This window comes from Arvicanthis niloticus, chromosome 5 (assembly GCF_011762505.2).
Source record: "Arvicanthis niloticus isolate mArvNil1 chromosome 5, mArvNil1.pat.X, whole genome shotgun sequence".
Lineage (NCBI taxonomy): Eukaryota > Metazoa > Chordata > Mammalia > Rodentia > Muridae > Arvicanthis > Arvicanthis niloticus.
The window spans coordinates 45,489,289-45,516,251 of record NC_047662.1 but is presented as its reverse complement, the minus strand read 5'-3'; the positions used below and the strand labels follow the sequence as shown (position 1 = coordinate 45,516,251).

Below are 26,963 nucleotides of genomic sequence, written 5' to 3'. Positions count from 1 at the left end.
AGGAGGGAGGGAGGGGTGGGTAGAGGGAGAGAGGGGTGAATGGAGGGAAGGAGGAAGGGAGGGAAGAAGGGAGGAAAGGAGAGGAAAGAAGGGAAAGAAGGAAGGAAAAAGGGAGGGAGGGAGGGAATGTGTGTGTGAGAGAAAAACTTAAATGGAACTAGTTGAACCCCCCCGCCCCAAAGAAATGTTTAACCACTATCCCCAGAGTGAGTTCATGTAATATCTGGGATTCACAGCCAGGGTCCCCCAGTTCATCCTAAAGGAAGAAAGTCATTATTTCTCTTAATAAATTTCTTCCACAGTGCTGGTTAAAATGATACACTCTTGGGTCTTCTTTGCTTTGACTTTGTTTTTAGTAGTAACTCCCTGTCTAATGGCATCCACTGCATCCCTCCAAAAGACACCGTCAACTCCCTGTTCCCATTACTTGTGAACAAAACCTTATTTGAATTGGTCTTTCCTGTGACACCCTTAAGATAAAGCCACATGCATTTGCCTGGGGCCTAAACCAATGACCTGTATTCATTCAAAGAGAGGATGGCATAGAGAAAGAGGGGAGGGGGGTCATACTGCTGTGGAGGCAGAGATTACAGCGATATGTCTACAAACCAAGCAACTCCCAGATCTGTTGACAACCACTAGAAACCAAGAGGGGTGTGGGGCACATCCTTCCTAGAGGCTCCAGAGACAATCTTCCCTATGGAGTGCATTTCAGCCTACCAGCAGACCTGGACAATGAAGGGTCTTGATAGCAGAAAGAAACTGGAAGAACCATCCAGCATGTGACATGAACTATAAAACTCTTAGCTGTGGATTTCTAGAGCAGTCATGGAGAGCACCCATAAATAGAGGTTAGAAATCCCAACGTTTCCTTCTGTGTACTGGCCCCTGGTATCCATGTCAGGATAGGGCAGAGTGGACTGCATGAGTCTTACCCTCCATCTTCTCAATCACCATGCGCTCACAGGCAGGGCCCTGCCGGCCCATGCTACACTGACACCGGCAGGTGGTGCCCTCGAGTATGGGCTCCCCATTGTTGAAGCAGGGTCCGCAGCGACAGGCATTAAATTCCATCAGGTACTGGTCCAAAGCCCTGCGCAGGTTCTGACGTTTGGTCTCCAGAGGCCCCAGGTTTGTGTGCCTCAGTAGCTGATAGATGGGCTGTATCTGTAAGTACAAAAGGAGCATAATTTCCCCCTTTGGCTCTGCTCACCTTCTCATAGGTCAGCAACCAGCTGTGAAGCTTCTGAAAGGCCTGCTGCTGAGAGAAGATGCCCAGGTTTCCCTTGCCCTTCAGGATCCTTGCAGCCATTCTGTGGGTGGGCTCTAAGCATCCCACCCATAAAGGAGGAATTGGAGATTCAGAGTATCCGTGTGACTAGCTCAGAACCACACCAGTGTTAAATGCAAGAGCTATTTTGAACATGGTTTCCAATACCTCTGATATTGATGCTCTCTTAACCCCTAGTAAGAAGAGCTACCTAGAAGCTTCTCTGGCCAACTTGCTTGTTGCCTATAGAACTGGAGGAAGCCAGCAATATCTAATAGGTTGAGCTCTATATACTCAGGCATGTTTTCTGGCTTTGTCTGTCACCTTTGAACACAGGCACTGACTAAGGGAGTTCCGTTGCCTTTGGAAGCAGTTCCCTTAAGGATGTAAGTGCAGTGGTATGTGGGCGGAGGGGGTCATTTCCATGTGATGTAACCAGGGTTTCCCAGCCTACATACTGTTGACTGAAGTGAATGGTGTGCTGTCAGGAACATGGTGCAGTGTGTGTGATGGGCTGTGTAGCAGCAGCACTGGATTCTGCACACTAGATCCCAGGGACACCCTTATGCTCAAAACCAAACCTGTCCCAAGCCATTGCTAATAAATGCCCTGGGGGCAAAGCTACCTTGGGCTGAAAAGCAGTAGGAACAGTAAAAGAGGACCATCGTTCTCCTGCTTCTGTGTGTGGAATCTTTGTCACTGGACCTATGCACCTCCCTTCTCTATCTGAAAATGGAAACCAACACCCCACCTTCTGGTTTTACTGTGAGGACCCCGGGAGATGAAATGTGGCAAAGCCTCATCACTTAGAAAAAAGTGAAGTGAATGGGGCTTGCTGCCTAGCTGTGAGTGTGAGGTAACAGAGACAGAGTAATATACAACACACCATTCTCATTAGAAATGCTATTAGCAAAAAAAAAAAAAAAAAAAAAAAAAAAAAAGGGAAGAGTGCTGGGAAGACAGCAGAGTAAGCATGAAGACTGGGGTTTGAATCCCTAACACCCATGCAGAAAGCTAAGCAAGCAACCAGCTCCTGTAACCTCAGCAGTGACGAGGTTATCCTGGGGACTTGCTGGTCAGTCATCACAAAGATCCAAGACCCCATCAAAAAAAAAAAGAAAGAAAGAAAGAAAAGAAAAAAAAGAAAGAGAAAAACACTTGGCATTGACCTTTGATGTCCAAACACATTTTTTCAGAGATGAGTGTAACACACAGAGAGGGAGCTACAAGGGGGGAGGGAGAGGGAGAGGGAGAGGGAGAGGGAGAGGGAGAGGGAGAGGGAGAGGGAGAGGGAGAGGGAGAGGGAGAGGGAGAGGGAGAGGGAGAGGGAGAGGGAGAGGGAGAGGGAGAGGGAGAGGGAGAGGGAGAGGGAGAGGGAGAGGGAGAGGGAGAGGGAGGGAGACAGACAGACAGACTAAAGCACCCTTTGCCATGCTCTGCATTTGGAGACTATCATACAATGAATGTTTTCAGCAGAGCTCTCATTTTACAGGGGAGGAACCTGAGGGCCCAAAGGAGAAGCAATTTGCCTACATCCGAGAGAGCCACTGTGGGTCGGTCAGAAGTCAAGGGCAGGCACTTCACAGAACTTTAACGGTTCCTGGAAATGTGGACAGAAAGACTCACAGCAAACAGACATTGGTGAGTGATCAGAGGCCATTTTAGAGGCCATCAGACATGGGAAGCAAGGATTGGCTGGAGCCTAAGCCAAAAGACATCACTTACTGGAAGCTCAGGAAACTGGGCCCATGTTAGGACATGAGTATAGACTTTGACTGCCCGGGTCCTGATTAAAGAAAACTCTTATTTCCAGGTAAGGCCACCCACGGGGCAGCTTCCCCTTAACCTAGAAGCAGGCTCAACTCAAATCCCTCCCCTGCCCTCATGACCCTCAGGAAGTGCTCCTGGGGAAGACTGGCGGGATAGAAAGGAAGACAGAAGGATAGACAAAATAGAATCTTAGAATTTTAGAGCTTAAAATTTACTGGCAATGATCTTATGCCATTTATAGATAAGTCAACAGAGTCAGGCAAGGAATGAAGCAGCTTGTATATATGTATAACAATACATACTTAATACAATGTATATAATACAAAATAAAACAAAATGACCCGTGGATTTACTCAATCTAAGTACCTGCTATAAATACTTACTGCTGACATCATTTCTACTTTGGATCTTAAGTAATTCCTAACTGGCATGCTTATTTGCTCGTTCTCTCTCTCTCTCTCTCTCTCTCTCTCTCTCTCTCTCTCTTTCTCTCTCTCTCTCTCCCCATTCTCCTTTTAAAGCATAAAACTAGCTTCATGATTCAGTGTATTGATTCCTCAGAGGGATACACTTCTCAGAGGGTGATGAAGGCTGTGACGCCATGCAGATGTTAAAGAGTTAATGGGAAATAGCTGTCGTCTGCTTTCTACAGGTTTCTATGCTGGTCCCTTAGTGAACCTCTTTCCTCATCTAAGACTTCCTGAGTATACACCCTCTAACCTCATAACCTATCATTCTTTGTTATGTTATGCACGGTGTGCTGAAAGTGAAGGAACTGACTGAGGTTTCATCCAGAAAGAGTGAATAAACCATGATCCAAATTCCTCCTCTTCTCACCTCCCTAAACCTCAAGCTATTTGTTCCAAAGAGAGTTTCGGTCTTCAAATCTTGACCCTGCCTTCCTCTTCATACTTTTGCTCAGAGCAAACACAAAGTTCCCATCTTGACTATGAAAGCATGCGTGTGTATGTGTGTGTGTGTGTGCATGTGTGCATGCCTGTGCATGCATGTGTGTATGTGTGTGTGTGTGTATGTGTGTGTGTGTGTGCATGTGTGCATGCCTGTGCATGCATGTGTGTATGTGTGTGTGTATTCTCCTGATACCAATTTTACAGTTTTTGCCCAAATCACTAATAGGTTGAATGATAGCAATTTTCAGACCCTATGTGAATTACAGGTGCGTGAAAGTGGTCCCTTACTTATTGGAGAAGAAATAAAATCAAGGTTAATCCATCTGACCTTTTTTTTTCTTCATAGAAAGCAGGGTGTTAAAATAGTTTTAGGTTTAGATGCTTCAGAAATATCTATTTATTTAAATATATAACATAGCTATGCTTGCATACATGTAAAATTGGGCACAGGTATGGTGATAATAGGACAGCAATAATTGTTTTTCAAGTTTCAAAAAAAAAAAAAAAAAAAACAGCTGTTTTTAAAGGACTATCTTGTCCATTAACAAACATAGTTTGACCACTAGAATAATCCAGTTTGTGAGGTTAGGGACAAAGCCAGATTTTTTTCAACTTTGTTGACATGTCAGGTCAGAGAATTCTTACCTGGAAGGGACATGGGGAGGCATGTGCCATGTGGATTGCTCAGTGGGGTCCCTGGCTTATTCCTCTAAATTCCACAGACCTGGCACATCGCCCTAGTTCCCCTGGGCCATGAATCCACCCTGTCCGGTGGCTAAGAATCAGTTTAAAGGAAGGTGCTAGGGCAGAGGCAAACAAGAACTGAACACATGGTCCATGGGCCTGAATCTAGGCACTGTCTCCCGGACACTATCTAGCTCTAAGCAATTCATTTAGTGTCTCTGGGCTTGCTTCCTGCTGTGTTCAGTATTTATTGCCTGCCCCTTCAATGAAAACATGGTACTCTGCACAATGGAATATTACTCAGCCATTAAAAACTTAAGTTTGCCAGGAGATAGATGCATATGGAAATTGTAATGTTAAGAGAGGTGACCTGTTCCAGAAAGCATGTGCTCCCTCCTATGCAGATCCTAGACATTAATATAGATATATGTGTATGTCACTAGCTGTGAATGTGGTAAAGTACAAATACCTTTTAAGAGGGTCAAGAGAGGGTGATACTAGGTGGTAAGAAAGACACATGGGTGATGACAAAGGATGCAAAGCTAACCTTTATCTAGTTTTCATGGTGGATGTGTGGATTGAAGGAGCAAGAACCACTCTTGGATTGCAATAGAATCCACCTTGTGTTCTTCCTTTGGGGGAGCAATTGTGGGAGTCTGGTGTTCTTTTGCATTTTGTTGACCGTGATCACCATGGGAACTAAACATGACTAACCACCCAGTACATTTATCCCATTGACACACTTAGGAAAAAATGATTTTTTTTTTTTCAAATTTCTCTGGTGCTACAGTTTGGAATTTTTTCTCTTTTCTTCTGCTTAAAACTATATCAAATCATTCTGTTACAGTGTAATTTAACATGTGAATTGTATTGCTGTTCATAAACTACAGCTTTTTAAAGAAATTATCACCTCCTAATTTACCAGATGAGATCTTTCAAATAGTTCATGCAAAAATGTAAGTCGCTGTTTCATGTCTAACCCTGCGAAGGGTCTGGGCTAGCTATGGACCAGAGCCTGAACAGACGTAAGTTTCTGACCCCAGCTGTCCTGTGGGTCTGGATTAAAGTCACATCTTCTCTCTTGGCAGGTTTGGGCAAGGGCACCAGTTCAGTGTGCCGTTACATTTAATCTTGTTCTTTGATGGGCTCATAATAAGAAATACAAAATGATCTGCTCGGCTTCACTTTCATTTCTTATGAACGTAGGGTTTCTTCAACTGCGAAAAGACTTACCTCAAAATCGATAACAACAGGGTTATACTTTAATGATCTCCCCCAGGACCGATATGTAATGGCACTGCTGTTGTGTGTCAAGCCAGTGCCCCAGTCAGGACTTCCACCTTGCACCCGAGAAATGATGTCCTCCACTCCCAAGTCCTTCTTCCTTTCGTCTATCAAAAGAATGATGGTGTTAGCTTTCTTCTCCCCAAACCAAAGGGCTGGATGGTAAGTTCTACTGAAAGATGTATAGTACTGTTCATCTGTTTGCCTTAAAGCTAGCCCATTCTTCTACTGTAGCCGATAACCAGTGGATGGAATGGACAGAAACTTCACATCCTGCGAGTGGAGCAGACGTGGAGAGGCTAGCTGATCCCAACATAGGCAATAAATGTCTGAGAAGGTCAATGGTTGTTCATCCATTCATTCATTCATTCATTCATTCATCCATTCATGGGTCAGGCATTTACTCAGTGTATGCTTACTCTCATATTCTCTCCATCTACCTCTCTCCCTTACTTCCTTTCTCCTTTTCTCTCTTGCTCTTGATCTCTCCCTGCCAACTATTACAGATGCTCTGACAGATGTCACCAGAGTTCTCAGCGCAGATACTGAGAAGAAAGCAGTTTGATGGGCTAGTTAGGAAGAAAAATTAGTTATTGACAAAGTAAGCATTTGCCAGTTGAAGGAGAGAGGCTGAGGAGTCATCAGAAATGGGTAATTTGGCTTGATACTCAAGACATAAATAGCCTAACTCATGTGTATAACTTATTCAGTATGCACTTCACTTGCTACATCATTAGCTGGCTTTCAAAATCCTTTCTCTGTTCCTAACCTGAAAAAAAACTTGATTTGTATTTGACAGGTGAGTAGAATGAATGAATGAATGAATGAACACCCACACTGATATGTTCAAGAAATGTTGACTACCCTTGTACATCCTTTCACTGGTCATTATTCCTTGAACTTGGACATGGGAATCATAATTTCTTCTCCCGATAGACTTGCCTACTCCCTCTGCACTGTTTCCTGATGAAATGACAAGAGATGCTATCCACAGTTCCTGCTTCACCCTGTCTTGCTGGGGTACTTGTCTAGCTCTTGGAATGTAGGAAGCATCCTTAGACTGCTGAATGTTTTGAAGATGACTTTAGCGTAGGCAAGTGGACCCAAAACAGAGACATTATACATAAGTCATGGCTTGGGGGACTTGAAATGGAATCAGCTGGAGGAAGAGGATCATTGCATGAATGATGTGTTCCAAGGAAAGTCTGGCTTCAGTCTTGGGAAGACCCACTGCTAAACACTTGCCAATGTTGCCATCTCCAGACTGGTCACAAGACCTTCCTGCTAAATCTCCTTTGACATTTAAATTATCCGAAAACTCCAGGCCAATGCCACCTCCAAAGCATTTTTTGACTTCTTCCACGGTAATACCTGTAGCAGGAAGACAGAAACAAAGTATTGGGATCAGAAGAACAGCTGCCGTGATGCAATCAGCTCAGGCTAGGAGAACCTTACTTGGACTTTGGCGGCAGAGAGGACTCTTTGAAATCGTCACTTTTCTCTCCTGTGGATGGCCATCCAAACACCTGTGGAAATTGGGGAGGGGGATGGGCACGAGTGACTCTAGATCCTCCTTGGTTTTCCTTTACCATTCTCCTCTGAGTCCCCTTGAAGCAAGTGTTCTAGTTCATCCATCTTCATTCAGCCCTGGGTTTCACCCTATTTTTGCACAGAATATCCTCCAGTGTAAATGCCATCTTCCCTCCCTTCACTGTTCCTGAAGTCTATCCAAGCTCCTGTTCAGATAGCATTTACTTCATGATGTGTTTTTGGAACAGAATACTCCTCACTCCCTTTAGTTGTGTATCACTGGTCATCTTTGTTACCGTTCTTTTCATTCAGAAGTTCAGTCTTTTGTTTTTCAGAAGAAATGGCTGATAAATGAAAGACATTCAGTGTATGAATGCTGTGGTCCCGTGGGAAGGGAATGGAAGGAAGCTTACAACTTCACATCCCAGCCTTTGACACCTGGGAACTCTGCAAAAGGCCACGATCCCACTGGCCTCAGTTTCTCATTTGTGGAAAAGAAGGTGGTTGCTCTTCCTCAAGCATGTATCAGTGGAAGCCCTCTGAGACACTAGAAATATCCGTTTGTGCACACCTCTGGAGCTGGGAGTAAGTACCTGGGGGAAGAGATGCTCTGGGTAGCCCACCAAGCACCACATAACAGACTTCTGCTATTTTCATGGAAGCTCTTTCAATTTTTAGTGCATAACTAATTGAGGAAAATTGAGCATATTTAATTGTTTTGATTTTACAAAAACGCTTCAACGGTGATAAACAGAAGTGGGTGAAAAGAACTCACAGGCTGAAGCCAGAGTGAATTCCTCAGTGAACGGTAGAGTGCTACTGAGTCATCCAGGGCACTGCCTGATGCATCTGGCAGTTGCAGAGCAACTGTGCTCTTAAATGAGCTTCAGACCCAGTGCCAGAAAGTGCTTGCAGAAGAGAATTCTAGGTTGTTTTGAGTCGTGACACTTGTCTGCAGTGACTTTGCTTTCCGAGGGCCCCAGAATAATATACCAGCCAGTAAGAGGAGGACCATGACTCAGAGAATTATAAAATCTGAGAGCTAAAGAGCTTTCAGACACCCAGGACACACTTCTAATTTATAGTCAAGATAGGTATGGTTCATAAAGGTTAATTGTCTCACCTGAGGCCATTCAGCTGAGGGCAGGGAAGCTGAGATTCACATGAATGACTGACTAGCTCAGAAGCCTTCAGCATCTTCACCATCCCCGGTTATTATATCAAACTAAAGCATCCTGTCCTCTGAGAGAAACATGTAGTAGGCACCTGCTGTGTACCATCCTGGCACATCATATGCTGGCAATGTAGCTGTCTTGTGTTAAAACTCTTGTGCGCCAGATGTGACTCTGATTAACGAGTCCTTATAAGGCTAGTGTGGGTGACGCGTGTACCAGCTGAAACAAATCTATAACAGAGAGATTCCTGTTGGAATGCAGAAGAGCTGATGAGAAGGGTCTCAATGGCAGCTGTGGGAGATGCTGCCAACAGAGGTAGCCACACAGAGCTCACTGAGACATCAAGGACAATGAGCTGGGTGCCATGGAGGAGCTCAAACCTGCATCCAAATGCAGGAGCTGAAACTAAATATTGGAAGAAAGAACACAGATCCAGAGGGATGGTGTAAAGGGGTAGAGGTATAGTGGAAAGATCAGAGTAGGCTGTAGAACTACTGTGGAGAACCAGTGTGGCCTAGGCAGGTGGCCGGATCAATAGAACCCTCTGACAATGTTCTATACACATCCCACCAGATCATGTTCCACAGGGGGCCTTGACTTGGGGTAGATCAAACTCCAATTTGCTTGAAGTGTTTGACTTCTGAGCTTGTGAGCTCATATCACCTCACCACACCCAACTGTGGATTAAGAGGTAGACTCTTGGGCCCTATCTTCTTTCATTCTGAATCTATATTTATGAGAAAGTAGAAATCTGGGTTTTCAAAAGGCAGGGACCACAGATGATTCTCAGGTGGTGAGTCTGGAACAGGATGGCTCCATAGAAGGTATCTGGTAGTTTACTCTGGTGTACTGTGGTACATACCATCTCAGTCAGTGACTGCTGAGACCTTACATATGGAAACAATAGTCAACCTCATCACGTCTACTTAGAGTAACAACTGGGAAAGCCGGGGCAGGGCAGAGTGGGGCTTTCTGGTTAATAATTAGGATTTGGAAACCCTTCAGGAGATTGAATGGATTCACAGTCTGAGAAAAATGAGACTCACTTGGGAAACTTGTGACAGTTTATCCTGGGAACAAAATATCAACCATAGAAGCACACCATGAGGAAGGCAGAGAGATGCGCAGACAAGGCCTGAAGTGTTGGGTTAGTCCCAGTTTATCAGGGCGATGAAGCCAGGTGAAAACGATAACCAGAAAAATAGGTGAGGTAAGCCCATGCTCCCCTCCCAGGTTAGAGAGACCTAGACTCTGATGACAACCCTGAATAATACACTCGTCCTGGAAACACTGCTCAGCCATTAAAATTCCTTAGAGAGGAAGAAAATCCTGCAACTTAAGAGACCGGATGGCCCCCAGGACAGTATGTCAACTGAAGGAGGCCAGGCTCAGAAGGACAAGACTACATGCTTCCCTTTACATGAGGTATCTAAAGTAGTGCAGCTTGTTAAAGTGGATCTTAATAGTTTCCATATCTGGAAGGATGGGAATGGGGGAGTTGCTAATCAACAGACATAAAATCTCAGTTATGAGATCTCTGTACAGCACTGTTCATATCATTAATAACACTGTGTTATATACTTAAAGTGCTCAGGGCGTGGATGTCCTTAGTGTTCTTGTAACAATAAAGGTTTTTGTCTTGTATGTCTCTTGAGTGTGTGTCCTCGTGTGTGTGTGTGTGTGTGTGTGTGTGTGTGTTTATGTGCTTGTTCATGCTTGTTCGTATATGTACATATATGTGTAGAGGTCCAAGGTTGATGCCAAGGAACTTAGGGAATCTTCCTGAATATATCTTTGGGGGTAGATCTGTCAATCAAACCCAAATCTCACTGATATGGGAGGTTAATTAGTATGAGTTTCTGTTTTGTTTTATTGTTTTTGTTGGTTTTGTTTGGTCTATGTGACACAAGCTTGGGTCATCTAGGAAGAGGGAATCTTTTTTTTTTCAAAATTAATTAATTGAGTAATGTAAGTAATTTTTGAGACAGTGTCTCACTATGTAGCCTTAGCTGTCCTGAAAGTCCCTGTATAGACCAGGCCATTCCCAGACTCACAGATACACACCAGACTCTGCTAGGGAGTGCTGGGATCAAAGGCATGTGTCACCATGCCTGGCCTAGGAAAAGGAACCTCAGTTGAGCTGATGCTACCATCAGATTGCCTACAGGCATGTCTGCAGGGTGTTTCCTTGATTACTGACTGGTGTGGGAGGGCTCAGCACACTCTGAGTGGTGCCACCATAGGGAAGGTGTTCCCGGGCTAAGTAAGAATTCAACCCAGTAAGCAATGGTAAGAAAGCTAATGAGTGTTATCCCTCCACAGGCTCTGCTTCAGTTCCTGCCTCCAGATTCTCCTCCTGAGTTCCTTCCCTATGGACAGTGATGGAGAAGCATGTAAGTCAGGTTGATTTTGATCGTCTTTATCATGGTAATAGGAAGCAAACCACAAAATATGACAAGACCTTCACCCCTTCCTTCCCATGTTGGATTTACAGGCAGGCCATCATGCTCGTGGCATTTACTTGGGTTCTGAGCTCCAGTTCTCTTGCTTCTGTAGCAAACGCTTTACTATCTGAGCCACATTCAAAGCCATAACCTTTGTAACAGGGTATGTTTATCTGAAAGCATGGAGAACTCTCCTCAGTTGAACGATAACACTCCCAGACAACTCTCTGGGGCTCGTGCTGAGTGAGAGGGACCCCGGGGGATTTTTTTTAAAGGCTTAAGTGTGTGGCTACAGGACCAAGAACTTGCATCAGATGAACAGAGACTTCAGAAAGGTGGCTCCCCAAGAAAGATACATCATGATGATCAGAAGCCAAGCAGAGATGAGCTGCCTCAGAGAGCAGAGAACTCTCCTCACGGGGAGGACCAATGAAGGGCTGGCTGCCTGCCTATCAGAGGTCAGCAAGGAGGCAAGAAGAGTGGAAGACCTGAGGTCTTCTCCTGCATAGATTATGAAATGTTACAGTCACACCATAATGCTTCAGAAAAGCATTTGAGGCAACTTTGATAAGCATATAACACTATTTCAGTACACACCAGGCATCTTTGGAGTAAAGGGGACCAATGACAGTGTGGCAAAACAGGTAAACAGACATAGAGGAGGGCTCTGATAAGGTGTGGCAGGCCTGAACAGTCTTCCTCAGGGGTTAAAAGGAGGATTCTGGATGCAAGCCGATCAAGAAGCATTCCGGAAGAAATGTAGACTGTAGACAGCAGAGAGATACTATGTGGATGGCTCAAGTTCCCAGTGACAAGACAGCACTCAGAAAGGCTGACATAAACTCTAGAGTGAGAAGGAGGAAATTGTCCTCAGGGTTGCATCTCGCTCTAGCCTGGTGTCCAGAAGGGCTGACTTAAAGAAGGTCTGCTTGGCAGTCTCAAAGAATATGTTTCTGGCCACCAAGCCTACTGTCTGCTTTCCTTTTGGGCACGGCAGTGGTACAGGTGTGAGAGCTCTCCTCCTGCCTCACCATGGGTATTACAGATTCCACAGGGCTCTGAAGTAGAAGTAGGCAGCTTGACTTCAGAGGTGCGGGAACACAGAGAGACTCTGTTGTTCCTCAGATTAAAGGTATCAAGTGGAAAACAGGTGTGATACATTATTTATCTCTTCCTGACAAACAAACACCACTCGGCGACTATGATCTATCTGCTGCGTTGCTCTGCTACACTGGTTGCCTGCAAAAACAGTCTCTCTGAAGGGAAAAGAGAGTCTAAGTGTCTATTCTGCCATTGCAGTGGGGAAGATGATTGCTTAATTTGTGGCTGGACTGGCTGAGACACATTGCCTGACTCACCTGCCCTTGTCACGCTTCCATTCCTCTGTTTAAATTCATGTTCGTTGCCAACCACTGGTGGATGTGAGTATGGTATGCCTTTGCCTGTTTTACTCCTTGTGGCCAGATAGCCATTTTCCCCTCTTCTCTAGCTAGCTTTCCCCCACTCCCTAGGGATCTCTGTGAGAACAAAATTTGAAAGCAGCATTGTAACAATAACAAAAATTCATGATCAGCAAAGGCCACCAACAATTTGTTAAATATAGTCATAATAAAATATTAAGTCCCTCCAGGGACAGGGTGACCAAAAATGAAAAGGCATGCAAGGACGTGCCCAGACAAGTCCAAACAAGCCCAAGTGAGTAGTGGGCTATCTGGTGTTTACTTTTCTCTCCCCCTTTCTGAGAAGTCCAAGGTTTCATGGTCAAAAGTAACTAGTCATCCTGCCAGCTCACATGTAGCCACTTCTGCAAGTTGCTGATGTTTGAAATATCCAATCATATGTAACCGCGCCAAATTTTCCCGCTCTCCCCAACCCCTACCCATAAATATCCCAAGTTTCCTGGGTTCTGGGTCGGAACCTCTATCTCCTGCATGAGATATGTTCCGAGGGCACTCATCATTAAACCTCCTCTGCAATTACATCAAGGTCTCTCGTGTGTCCTTGGGGTGTGCAGGTCCGGACTTGGGTGAGGGTCCCCTTGCGGGGGTCTTTCATCTCCAGGGAACCTCTGTGTTTCCCTCCAGCACTGTATTTAGCACACCCTTGGAATTTTTTTATTTCTTAGCCCATTTTTTTTTCTATTAGACTGGAAGTTACTGTTTGGTTAGGCAAGACAGCACAGAGCATGGCATGCTCCTTGTCCTCATGAGTGCTCAGGTATCAGCTAGCTCTACCATTTCTAGACAGTACCGCTAAAGCATTTGAGGAGCCATACGTATTCCTGGGAGTTGTGTATATTTGGGGAGAGTTGTGTGTACTCTTTTAAAAGAAGATACAAACCAGAGCCTCATCACAATCATGGTTAAATCTTGGTGTTTTATGAAGTGTTTTCATTTGCTTTATATCATATCTCATTCCAACTATCTTCGGGGCATGGAGGATTTGAACATATTATGAGCTTACTAGAAGAGGGTGAGTCTGGTGGCTGAGAGTGTAAAGTTTGAAGCCATTAGCTGGTAGTGTGACTCTAACTTATTTAACCTCTTGGTGCCTCAGTTCTCCTGTTTTGAAGATAGGAATAATAGTTTCTATTGGAGAGTCTCTGAAAAGAGTGTCCAGCATGATGAAGTAGCCAACATGCCTTGACTACTATTGTTACCTCACTCACTCCAGGTTTCCTGACTAGTAACTCAAGAATCAGGGCTTTGAAAGTTAGACATGCTTACCCAAATCTTTGTGTGCCTATTCCATCATACCAGTAGTGCTGGGCAAAGAAGTTCTCATCACATGTCATTAGGATCAATAATGGTCCTCAAAGAACCTTACAAAGGCTGCCCTTCAGTGATGTCCTCATTACACAAGAAAACTCCAAGAGTGATGGCTGTGCAGTGTACTCACAATGGCAATATTAGGGCTGCATCCCAGCCTTCTGCCCAGCTGGTGAGAGCTGATCTTTAGAGTCTCTGATTTTGCACTATGATACTGGCCATGAGAAGGAGTGACATGTGGGAAGCCAGGCTCTGGAGACTCCATTAACTGCAATCCCATTTCTGTCCAGCTTCTTTCTGTCTGGACAATTACTTGACCTCACTGTGCTTCAGTTTGTCTACCTAGAAGGTGACTATAGTACTGTCCCCTCATGGGGCTATGGTGAAATGTTATGTTAACAGCTCACAGAAATGTTATTAAAGGCCAAATACTAGTACTTATTGGTGGTTTTGGAAGTGCTGCAGGTTACACTGAGGCTGCGGGTTCCTGAGTTCTCAATATGGAAGATCTTAGACTGGAGGAGGCAGGTGAATTTGTGATGATGGGTTCTCTGCATCAACACGTTAGTGGTATAATCTGCTAGGACATGGATGAGTGAAGATGGTACAAGCAACACGCAGATTACAGATAAGTAAATACCCAGGGAGGATAAACCAAGGAACCCAAAGCCTATGCCCTCGTGTTATGTTGCCTGCAAAGCTAAGGGTGGGAAGAATTATGATACCATATCAGATTTTTTTCCTTTAAGTATGAAGCTATTTTCAATGATATTAGAAGTGGAAATTTAAAAATCAGGACAAAGTCAGAAGGATGGCACTGAGTGACTCTCAATTCCATGTGTATGCAAATGACTTAAGGGGAATGGGGATGGAGCCAAGACACCAGGAGTCTGTCAGTCAATCAATACCATCCATCACCGTGAAGCCTGGTTGTCATGGTAACTGGGGATAAAGCCTGGAGCTTGTTAGAATCCAGCTACTGTCTGTTCAGGGTGACTGGTTGGTTAGCGGGCACAGCGAAAGACCTGCTGGGTCATTCCAGACTGCTTAGCCATGAATATAGAACTCTTCGCAATCAAGTTTCTGTCTACCTCACTCTCCTCACTGTCCAAAGAAGCTGAGACCACCCCTTAGGAAAACACTCAACTCTGCAGAGTACAAGGAAAGCTCTAAAGAATGTATGTCAAGTTTGGATTCTGATCTCCAGGGGGCTTTAGTCTCCATCCTTGGGCAGGACTCTGCAAATTTACCAAATAATGGAATCCATCTGGAAAGAGATACATGCTATAGAGTGAAACATATATCTAGGTCTAGGTCTAAAGGCCACTAAAAGCTCTTAAAGACAGGCATCTAGCTCAGAAATGGAGAGACAGAGTGATTGCTTAGAAGTCCTATATATGCTAGGCAGAGACCTAAGGTTGAGCATGCATCAGATAGGCAAGGAAGGGATGAGAGGGACTACAGAATCCCAAAGAGAATGTGAGGACGTTCAGGGGTGAAAGTATGTCTCAGTATAGCACTGCAACCTAGATGGAGGTTACATGGAGCATGGATAAGACCAATGCACACTTACATGGATGCTGGTCATCTTTTCTAGCACCAGAGACCCTCCAGGTTAGTGTGCATCTTTTTATGCCTCTTGCAGTTGGCTATTTTCTCTGGCTTTTGAGGCCCACAATGACTTCATTCCTGGCCACTGTTGTCATAACTCTTCCTAACATAACCCAGACACAGGGCCAAGGGCCCCTCAACTGAATCTAGCATTGAAGCGAGCCTGGACACTGGCCTGCTAATGTTCACCCTCCCCTACTTGTTCCTTCAGCCACTCCCACGTGACTCCCTAAAGGTTTCGATGCCTTCAGAGGCTGAAAACTGGAAAAGGTAGAAAACCATGGGTTGGTCTCTCTTTTGTCCATTGCTTGTGTCTTTTCTACTCCAGAATGTTATCAGGACCTCCAGATAACTGCACATTGCTCTAGAGCAGGGATCTGTATACTTCATCTTTATTTACAGTCTATGTGGCTGTCCTGGCCTCCAGATTGCTAACACAGTATTTGAGGATGCCTCATTTGTGAGTTTATTCCTTATAGTAAATCCCATTAGTAATATATATTTTGTACAAAGTTCTAGATAAATATATTCTACTGGTTCTGTTTCTTTGGAGAGCTCCAACTAATACACTTCCTAGAGCCTCTCTTGTTGCTACTGGTGATTTCCTTTATTAGTGTGGTTTGGTATACATGTTCATAATCCATGGCACACAATATACTAAGGCAGAATTTTTAATAGTCTTTCAACTATCCCTGAAAGTAAGAAATACATTTTACATTGGGATCAAGTCTACACACATTCAGCTAAATAAAGTTTCAGCACTCAATTATATTTTGAGTGACACACATGTATTCTGCATCCTAGCATATTTTAATGTGTTGGTCATAATTTAATGCTGGTCATGATCTACCAAATTTCTTTGACAATCCACTAATAAGTTACTTTCTGAAGTTTGAAAAAACTGAGGATACAAGTCTTTGAGACGCTATAAAATTGTGTTAAGACTACAGTTTCCAAGACTGATACCTGATTCCAGTGATATGTAGATATATATCTTTGAGATAGATGCAAGACACTGGGAAAATTATTTGACATTTTAGAGCATCAGTGCTTTGTAAAACTGTACACTTTCTTTTACTTTTCACAAATGCCCTCTCATTAACTGAAATAATGAATTTTAATTTATTAGCCCAATGTCAACCTCTCAGCAGATGCTCAGTAACTATTGGTTGGTCTTGCCACGATGGCTACGGTGGTGTATAACATCAGAATGAATGGAAGAATGTATCTCTGTATGGGAAAAGGGATACATCTTTGGAAGATATACAACTCTAATTCAGAAGACCTTGGATCAGCATTGAGTCACGTTACAGTGTTTACTTAAGCTCTTTGGGCCTCAGCTTTCTTTCTAAAAAAAAATTAGAGGAAATAATAACACAATTCCTCATGAAACTATTACAGAGATTAATTTGAATACCAGATGTGATTGTATATTTGCTTTATAAATATTAGGTGTTACTACATGTAAATATATTTTTATTAAAATCAAATACTTTGGTTGATTCTAGGTACGGTGAATGAAAATTTAGATCATTAGTCACTTTGGGTGGCAACTCATTTGGCTGCCCACAAAGTAAATCATCCATGACAATAATCAGGTGATTATAAGAAAGAGAAACCCACTGGCTTCTATAGGCCCCCCGATGAGAGGGAACTCTTATTAATCATGTTGGTATCTGGACAGTGCCTCCCATGTTAAGTGTGTTTAACAAATGTTTATTTAATAGAGAGCCAAAGGAATGAATGAATAAGGAAGACAGGAGGGTGGGAGGAAGAGCAAGGGAAGCAATAATTAATTCTACCTTTGTAGCTTGTTCTAAGTTGTGTGTTATTGGTGGTCAGCTGGCCCAAGGACCCTGATGGAAGGGGATGATCAATGAAGGGTCAGATGAACTCCACTCTTGCTGGAAGGGCCTTTCCAGGGTCGCTGTTATCTGGCATCCATGAGGGGCATGGGATGATGGAGAACACACACTGATTCAGACAGAGTTGTTAACACTTTGAAAGATAGTGATGAGAATCCAAAGTGACCTTGACAAATGGGAAAAACAGACCCTCCCAAACTGGATGAAGCTCTGTGCAGACAGAAATGAATGACCTTGATTGAAAAACTGGGCAGGTGGGGGAGGAGACTTGATGACTGAGGTTTCGGGTCTACAGCAGAAACATCAGCTACTGGGGGCAGGACATAATGTTAATGATTTCCCTTCTGTTTGAGCAATGTTTCAGTACTGGCCAGCTGCAGAACCCTGTGATATAGGTCTTCTTATTATCCCCACTTACAGATGAGAGAACAGTTAAGATTACATTCAGAAGCTGGAAGGCTGGGAAGGCTGGGACGATGTCGGGGAGTGGGGCGAACTTTCCTAAGTGACCGTGGATGAGTTCATTCTCACTAAAACTGGGTTCTCTCCCTCTGCATATCCACTTGCCTTTTGATTGTTCTGCCAAGTGATGATGCAATGTGAAGTCTTACCTATGCCAGGTGTTTAAACCACCTGACCTTTAGAACCGTGAGTCCTAAATCGATCTCCTAGGTAAGTAACCTTGTCAGGTATTCAGTTACAGAACCAGAAAACGGACCAAGACAAAAAAACAATTTCATAGCACAAGAATAGGTAAAAACATCTGAATTTCCCTATATCAGGCTATGGGCTGAGTGCTTACATAGATTATTTTGTTTCATATTTAAAACAAACCTGTGGTGCTAGAGAGATGACTCTGGTTAAGAGCACTGACTGCACTTCCAGAAGACCTACATTCAATTCCCAGAATCCTCACGGTGGTAAACAACTGTCTGTAACTCCAGTTCCAGGGGATCCAATACCCTGACACAGACATACACGCAGGGAAAACACCAACGCACACATTAAATAAAGATAAATGATTACAACAAATCTATGAAGTACATCTGTCATTGTCTCATTTGGAACAGAAGGAAACTGGGGTACAGAAACATTAATGAATGTGTCTGTGGGGCACAGGGCTGATAAGTGGTGAAGACACACACACACAGCCGGGCCATCTGATTCAGAGGTGACTTTACCAGAGGAGTTGATGGTCTAGCAGTTAGCATAGCTGCCTTCCAGATCTGACTTCAGCAAAGTTTTCTGAGTGCTTACTGGAGTCTGTGCATTACATTAAGTGTTCTTTGCAAATAAGTTCATATTTCCATCTAAACCATGAGGGGAAAGATAACATATCCAGCTTGCAGGTGAAACTGGATTTCACATGATTAAGTAATCTACCCAGAATGGCACAATTAATGAGTAACTGGTCCCATGATTTTAACTTCTCAATTAGATAATAATATCAGTATCTTGCATTAAAGGGGGAAACATCTATTGAATGTTTACCATGTTATCATGTACATGAAACCATTCTTGAATAAACCTTTACTGTCATTCTTATTTAGGCTTTGAAGCTGAGAAGTGCAAGCAAATCTGGTAATAATTTGGTCAGAGTCACCTAGTATGGAGACTCCCCACCTGGGTGGTTTACTTAAATGTTTAGACTCTTTGCTACCACAACAGGCATGTTTCTTAATTCAGATGCCTTTAGTACCCGACCGAGCCTACTTGAAATCACAGTTCACAACAGTTGCTACTATTTGGATGGTGCTTTCTTTATAGTGTTTTAGTAACTGTTGTATTGGTTAATTCTCCCACTATGTGTCTACCCTCTCTCCCTTATTCTTGGGATAGACTCTTCTCTCCATATAGACCAAACCTGGCAAACCTTTTGCATCAGTCTTCTGAGTGTCTGCACCACCACACAAAACTGCATAGTAACCTTTTAAAATTATGATAACATTAATATAGTATTTTTGGCAAACTGAGTTCGGAGAAATGGCTTTGCTGTTCCTAAGCAGCAGACTCTAGGCGAGAGGCAGTGGTGCCCAAGGACAAGGAATCCGTGTTACCACATGATGTGCTGGCTTTGATGGGGCCACAGGAGGCTTCTGCCTTCCTTCTCAGCAATCATTTTCTATAAGATCCCTGCAAAGCCTTCTTAATATACCCAAAGCCCACAGAACTGTCAGTTTGAGGCCATTGGTGTGTTAGTTTAATTTTCTACTACATACAGAATTCTCCTTGTAGACCTCTATCTGCTCTTTAATTGATGAAAAACAGTCTGCTTCAAGCTGTATTTGAGGGACCAAGGTCTCCAAAGCTGAAACAAATGCCACAAGTCCTATCTTCATTAGCTAAAAAGAAAAACTAAAGCAGACCATTGCCATATTATTCATTCACAATGTCATTTATGGGATATCTATCCACCATTGACACTTTCCTCATCTAAGTATCCCTGGGGAGACTGACAGGGAGAGCAGAAAGCAGCCTAATCAGTGATAGAAGTGGACATCCAGGGGAGGTAGAGAGAGATTGTGGATACAGGATAGGTAATCAGTGATGGATGAGGAGACAGAGAGGAGGCCATGTCATGGAAAGGTAAATGTGAATTTTAACCTAGAATACCTTGCATACTTTTCACCAACTATAACTAAGGAAACACCTTTCCCAGGATCGTTGATGAATGAGAAAACTCATATGAAGTTGCCTGGGATGGGACATAATAGAAGTTGGTCACTTCCTACCTGACAGTTCTAGGAAGCGGGGGAGTTGATGGAATCTCTGAGGTCAGAAGATGATTGCACAAGGTGAGAGGACAAGCTGTGGTTGTTTCTGGCAACACATCAAAGACTAATATCCTAAGCATGTCTTAATCCAATTATGGTTCGCTGTTACAGGGCCCGGATCTGTCACGTTCTTTTACTTCAGTTCTTTATCTCTTATCTGGACTCAGGAAGAGCCTCTAAGTCTTCTCCCTGAGTCCACCCTCACTGCTTTCCATCTGTGATCCACATAGCAGCCAGTCTATAGTCATATGGGTCAGACCGTACTACACTCAGTTGGATACCCATGTTATTACAGATGTGTTACGCCCTTCTTTCTATTGTCAGGGGTCTTTGAGAGACTTTCTATATTTTTAAATGTTTGTTTTTTGCTTTTAAATTATATGTATATATGACAGTCTGTATGTGAGTATGGGCACATGAATACCCAGAGAAGCCAGAGGTATCAGATCCCCCTGGAGCAGGATTACAGGAAGTTTTGAGCTGCCCAACATGAATGCTAGGAAATGAGCTCAGGTCTTCTGCAAGAGCAGTATACACTCTGTGGCTTGGCTATCTCTCCAGGTTGCACCTCTTAAAACCTTAGTTTTTTTCCTGTTATTCTTCCCTTTGCTAAAAGGCTTCAGCACACATGCACCCTTCACTCTGAAGCTGCTTATATACCTTCCACTTGCAGGGTCTTTCTAGGAGCTACCCACTTTGCCCAGAATACTCTCTCCTCTTTAATGTATCCTCATTATCCTTTACCTCTTAGCCTGGCTTGGATTTTATTTCCTCAGAGAGACAGTCTCTGAACACCCAGAGCTAAGTGAGTGTTCCTTTCATGCCATCACTCTCTGTTTCTACACCCTTTTAATGTTATCTTACATATGGTCCTTATTGCAATTTGCAATTTTGTCAGTATCTTATCTTTGAGCTCCATGAATTGAACTTATGTTCCATTAAGTGCCCCTTCTATTAGACATCCTGGGTAGGGCACATTCATGTCTGAAATGGATGACCTTGATATGGAAAATATACCAGTTTGTTCTAGGGAAGATCAGATAGATGATAGATTAGATAGATTAGATAGATAGATAGATAGATAGATAGATAGATACATACATACATACATACATACATGGATGATAGGTAGTAGGTAGATGGGTTGACAGATAGATAATGGATTCAGCACCAGTGATTAAATCCCTGCTATGGTCCATGCACTGGGATGGGAAATAAATCTGCAGAAAATGCTAAAACAGAAGTGCCTACCTATGCTCACATTTCAGAAAGAGGAAGACCATAAACAAACAAGTATATCCATATGGTAGTGTGTTTTGTTAACTTGACACAAACTAGTGTCACCTGGGAAGAGGGAATCTCAAATGAGGATGTTCCTATATAAAGTTAGCGTATCTGTGGGACATTTTCTTAATTGCTAATTGCCCACTGTGGGCAGTGCCACCTGTATGAACAGGTGAACCTGGGCTACATAAGGGTAGTTGAAAAAGCCAGGAGAAGCAAGCCCATAGCAGTGTTCCTTGTTGTATATGCTTCAGTTCTTGCCTTGGCTTCCTTCAGTGATGGACTATGATGTGGAACTGTAAGTCAAGTAAGTCCTTTCTTCCCACACTACTTTTGGTCATGGTATTTATCATAGCCACACAGAAGCTGGTTAGCACAAGTCAAGTGAGGAGTGAATAGTTAAGATAGGGCCATATAATGAAGAAGGCCTTGCCTCCCTGGTCAAGATAGGCCTCTCAGAAGTGTTGGCTTTGACATTCAGGCCTTAATAGTAGAAACACTGCCATGAAAAAACTCAGAGGGAGGGGCAGTGGAGAGAAAGGAAACAACCAATAGAAGACCATGGCTTAAAATGAGCCTGCTACACAGAATTCCATAGAACAGAGATGATGACTAGAAAGCAGAGAAAGAATAAATGAAAGAGAGGGAAAAAAAGCCAATTGAATTCCTGCAGGAAGCAGGTCAGAGATATCAGGAGGTGGCAACAGAGCCGGGAGGTTAGAAGTTTACCTGTACTTTGGAAGAAAGCCAAGAAGTCTCACTAGGAAGAAAAAGGATTTAGGATTTACAATAATAAAGACCACTTGGTATATGATACAGACACAGTAAATATATGAACAAACAAAAACTACAAGGAAAGGGCAGAGGCAGACCAGGGTGGGACACACCTACACAAGGGCTAAAAAGATGAGCTGATATCTGTCCAGGAAGGAAGCACCAGCGGGATCAGCCTTACAGAATGAGAGAACATGAATATAGAGGAAGAAAAAAAAAAAAAAAAAAAAAAAATTAGAACAGGGTCACTGAAGTATGTGACCTACCTCAGAGGAACTGTCTGCAACATGACCACATTCCAGAAAGTCAGAATGGAGAGCCTGCTCCTCACTCCCTTCGAAAACCCAGCCAAGACAAAGGGAGTGTCCAAGGAGGAAAGAAAAACATCCAGATCCGTAAATTCAGGCCATAATGACTCGTGCAGAGAGTAGTCACGGAAGCCCCTAAGGAAGGTTTAGGATCACAATGGAGTCTTATGCTACCTTTCCCAAATGCAGTTTTCTCTCGATATTTTTTGAAACATGGTGCCATGCTGTCTTTGGGGGAAAAGCATTTGATCTACAGGACATATTAGAAGAAAACAGCCCTGTGCATCCTCTGGGACAAACCCAGAAAGGATCTGAGGCAAGCCCAAGGACAAAGGAGTCCCCACTGCAGAGCAGTGTGTTTACTGAAATCTTCCCAAACCAAGGTCAGCCATGAGTGTGCCCCACCTAGAATGTCTAATGGAAACTGTTCTTAATAGAATATAAATTAAAGTCATAGAGACCAAGAAGGTGAAAAGGGCAGGGACAAAGAAGAAGTAGAAAGAGAGAAAAAGATGTATACCTAGAAAGAAAGGAAATGTGGGGGCTGGGGGTGGGGTAGGTGGAAGGGAAGGCAGAGGAAAACAGCCAGACATCAGATAGGGCATCCAAGCTGCTGTTTGTCAAAGGGAAAGAAGGTAGAGATGGTTTTGTTCTTTGTAGGTTAATATGTAAATGACATTCTGATTTATTAGCGGTCTCCAGCAGATGAGGTGATGATTAGCACATTTCCATATTTATAGAAAAGCAACACTAACTTTTTGGATTTATAGAAAATCAGCCCTTCACAAATAGCAAATTGTGCTATTATCGACATATGGTTTTCTATAAACAGAGCCGAGGTAATTATCCCGGGACAATTTGTCGGTGGGCTCCTTTTGAATATTAACCACTTTGGAAGCCCATTTCTGCCCTACATTATTTTACAGAGGAGGGGCACCAGATACCCCAGGCAACTCATTAGTAATCCAACACTAAAGAAAGGAGCCTACACCACAGGAGAAACGCCATAGGTCCAAGGCCCTGAGGTCAGATCCCTGTAGCCTTGGGCAAAGTAACTCACCTCCCAGATGAACCTCAGTGCTCTTGTGGCTAACATTTGTACAACACTATTCTCTATGTGTTGTTACAAAATTAAATGAGAAGATAAGCAGTTATGCGGGGAATTTACTACGTGCTCAATAATGTTGATTCTTTTTCCTTCCACTCCTGCTTTTCTGAATTACTTAAAAAAAACGACTAACTTAAATAGATTTTGAAGTTCTCTTTACAATAATCTTGTGAGGCTTATTTTGTATTTCAGTATGACGGTGCACATAGATACATCTTTATTTAACTGGAAAAGGTTTCCCAAATCAATGGCTTGCCTTTGGTTCCTAGCATCTCCTATTCTGTCTTATGTCCTAGCCTTTGTTATTGATGTTATTCAAAACTGTCCTTGTAATCCATGCACTGATTTTTGAGACCTGTTACTGCATTGCAACCCACCGTTTGCAAAATAATGGGTAACCATTATATCCTGGGCACAAGTATAGTAAATGTTCAGATGCATATCTTGCATTATTACTCTCCAAAAGAGTATATACATAGAAGAACAAACTCAAAATGAGCTAGGCTAGCCAAGAGTCTGAGTTAATACTTCCTGTCTTGCTTTGCACATTTGCTTTGTTTGGGGCCTGTGTGAGCATTAAAGAGACAGAAGAGCACACGGCACAAGGTTCTTGCCTTCACTGATGTTGCTTTCTAGAGGGCGAAGAAATAGTAGTAGATGAAAAACTATTTCGATGCTCAAGTGTGTGTCCTTTATATGAGCAGGTTGAAGAAGAGGAGTGCACAGCCTGGCATCTTAAAACTGGGCGTTTGAACTTGGTTTTGCAATCAGGATGGATCTTACAACCTGTGATCACTCACGGGTTAGGTCAGTGGTTCTCAGTAGGGAGTGCCAGAATCACATGGGGTGGGGGGTGTCATGTGAAAACTCAGACTACTTAGGGTACACTCCAGTAGAGGTTCCTTTGTTAGGATTGGGGCAAAGGCTTAAAAATCCACCTTTCTAATAAGTTATTGGGTAGGGTGATCACAGACTGAATACACTCCAGTAGCATTTTCCCCTCAGGGTTGGGGTGAGAGCTTGAGAAGCCATCTTTCTGATGGGTTGTTAGGTGGGGTGGGGTGGCTGGCTTTGAGCTCACACTGAGAGCCACTGTCATATGGATTAAATGAGAATCATGAAGGCTGATGATGGCATGCAAAGGGTTTCAGACATTGTTCTTCATCTTTCAGGATGTTGATCATTTGATCTGTGACATTTTTATCTGTCGGTGGCAACTGCTAAGAGTATTTGGAAAGGCTAATCTAGAAGTTGGTGTCATAAGTAAAAAAAAAAAAAATGAATGTTCAGCCTATCACAAAAGGGTGGTGGTGGAGAAAGAGGGTAGAAGAAAGAGATTGAGGAGGACAACATGGGATGAACTTAGGTTTCACTGACTAACTGCAAAGGTGTTTCTTTATCAATAACTCTATAGTCAAAACAAGTTTTCACATTTTAAATAACAAAACTCCCCAAATTCAGTCTTTATGAAGAGGTAAGTATGAGGATATAGGAAGAACACAGTTTAGAGGACCAACCCAGTCTGAGTTCAAGCCCTCTCTGTGGTACTATTTAGCAAGTCATTCTAATGAACATTGTCTCCCTGGAAATGATAACACACTACAACAGAGTCAGAATCAGTAGACACCACAAAAGCATGCTGTGGTCGTTCATTTTAACTGCTAACATGACACAGCCTAGAATTACTGGTGAAGTCATAATAAAAGCTTGTCTAGATCAAGTTAGTCTATGGATCTGTCTTTGAAGAATTATCTTGATTATTTTCATTGGAAAGGGGAGATCTGCCCACTATGGGTAAATTATTCCCTGGCAAGATCTGGAGTTCTATCTGGGTGTATATATAAGCATAAGCATTGATTACGTTCATTTCTCTCTTGACCTTTTAACTATAGATGCAATTTGACCCATTGTCTCAAGGTCTAGCCTCTGCCATTGTCCACAATAGACTGGAACCTGAAACCGTGAGAAAAATCCTCTGTCACCTAAGTTTCTTTTGATGGGTTATTGTATCCCAGCAACAACAAATGAAACTAAGACACATGTCCTCTGTGTGCTGCCAACTGTGTATGTAGTTCTGGATCTACTTACCATAATCTCCCATTTTCTCTTTGTCAAGCACCAGAACATATTCATAAATGCCACCCATGGTTCCAGAGGTGATATAGTGGGTGCCGTAGTCATTGATGAACTTGGCATACATGCCATAGTTGAACTGGTCTGGGAGCTCCATTAAGGACTGCAGCATTCCTTCATCCAGCACAATATTGTTCCTCCTCATCTTAAAATGTGCAGTCTGTACCTTTGTAGATGCTCTCATGAAGCTGTATCTCTTCCAACAGCACCCAAATGAGGCAAAAAAAAAAAAAAAAAAAAAAAAAAAAGAAAGAAAGAAAGAAAGAAAGAAAAAAAAAGAAAAAGAATACCAAAGGTCAGCAGGTAGTAGCTGAAGGAAACACAAGCCCATCAACATGTGTAATAATAAAGTGTTAGATTTGACAAGCATGTCTAAGATACCAATGTATGAAAAACTTCTTCTGTGCATTTCCCTCTGTTCTTTGCCCACTAAGTGGCAAATGTCTGGTAGACAGATGAGCATACAAACCCTCTTATCCATTTTCGGGGAAGAGGAGTCTTGTTTTAGAAACCTTGTAAGTCAAATTAAGAGTGTCTGGCTGGTTTTCTTTAATTTAACCACTCTTTTTGTTTTCCTATATGTTCTAGGTAACCATGCAAAGCCTGGGAGGGGGGAGGGCCAGAATGATAGGCATTCTGGTCTCACAGTACGGCTCTACTCCATTTCTGATGATGAGTCTGTATGCAAAGGAATAATAAAAAACAAACACGATCACCGCTGATCAGACGTTTCCAATTACACAAGCAAATTAAGGTTCAATTACTACTGTACTTTTTAATGCAATTAAGGTAATACGTGTTCAGTGTAGATTATGGGATACTGCAAGACACAGACTTTATGTTTTAATACCTTCTCATTATACTTGCTTAACTCTTTCAGGAATGAAGATGCATCGGACCAGGATACAGATGCCTCTACTGTGGTAGAGCTTTTTGCTGGGCCTATGCCAAAGCTTATGCCATTTGACTGGGACTTGTCTTTCTTTATTTTAGAAAAAAGATCATTTGCATCATCATAAAACTCTGAGGAGATTAAAGTATCTGCCAGGGCCTGAAAAGAGAAAACTAGATGTTAGCTTTGTGTGTGATTCTTAACTTAAATACGCCATCAGGATCTTTGCTTTGTAAGATGCCTGAGGATTCCTTTCAAAAAGCTAATCCATGTATCAGATTGATCCTCACTAAAATAGAGAAAATCTAGCAATGTTACTTTGTGCTAAGTGGAACTTCTGAAATATTTATTCACATACTACATACACACCTGCTTGTT

General features: G+C 42.9%; 1 protein-coding gene across 1 annotated transcript in view; it reads right to left on the bottom strand.

Moving 5' to 3' along the window:
- The window catches only part of C8a (complement C8 alpha chain), a 57,959-nt gene that overhangs the window by 5,487 nt on the left and 25,509 nt on the right, over positions 1 to 26,963 (bottom strand). Inside the window, exons 6-10 of the mRNA XM_034503884.2 lie at positions 26,544 to 26,744; positions 25,649 to 25,889; positions 7,165 to 7,290; positions 5,869 to 6,026; positions 936 to 1,167 (exon numbers count right to left, since the gene is read on the bottom strand). Of these exons, the coding sequence (XP_034359775.1) occupies positions 936 to 1,167; positions 5,869 to 6,026; positions 7,165 to 7,290; positions 25,649 to 25,889; positions 26,544 to 26,744 (958 nt within the window). The remainder of the gene's footprint in view (positions 1 to 935; positions 1,168 to 5,868; positions 6,027 to 7,164; positions 7,291 to 25,648; positions 25,890 to 26,543; positions 26,745 to 26,963) is intronic.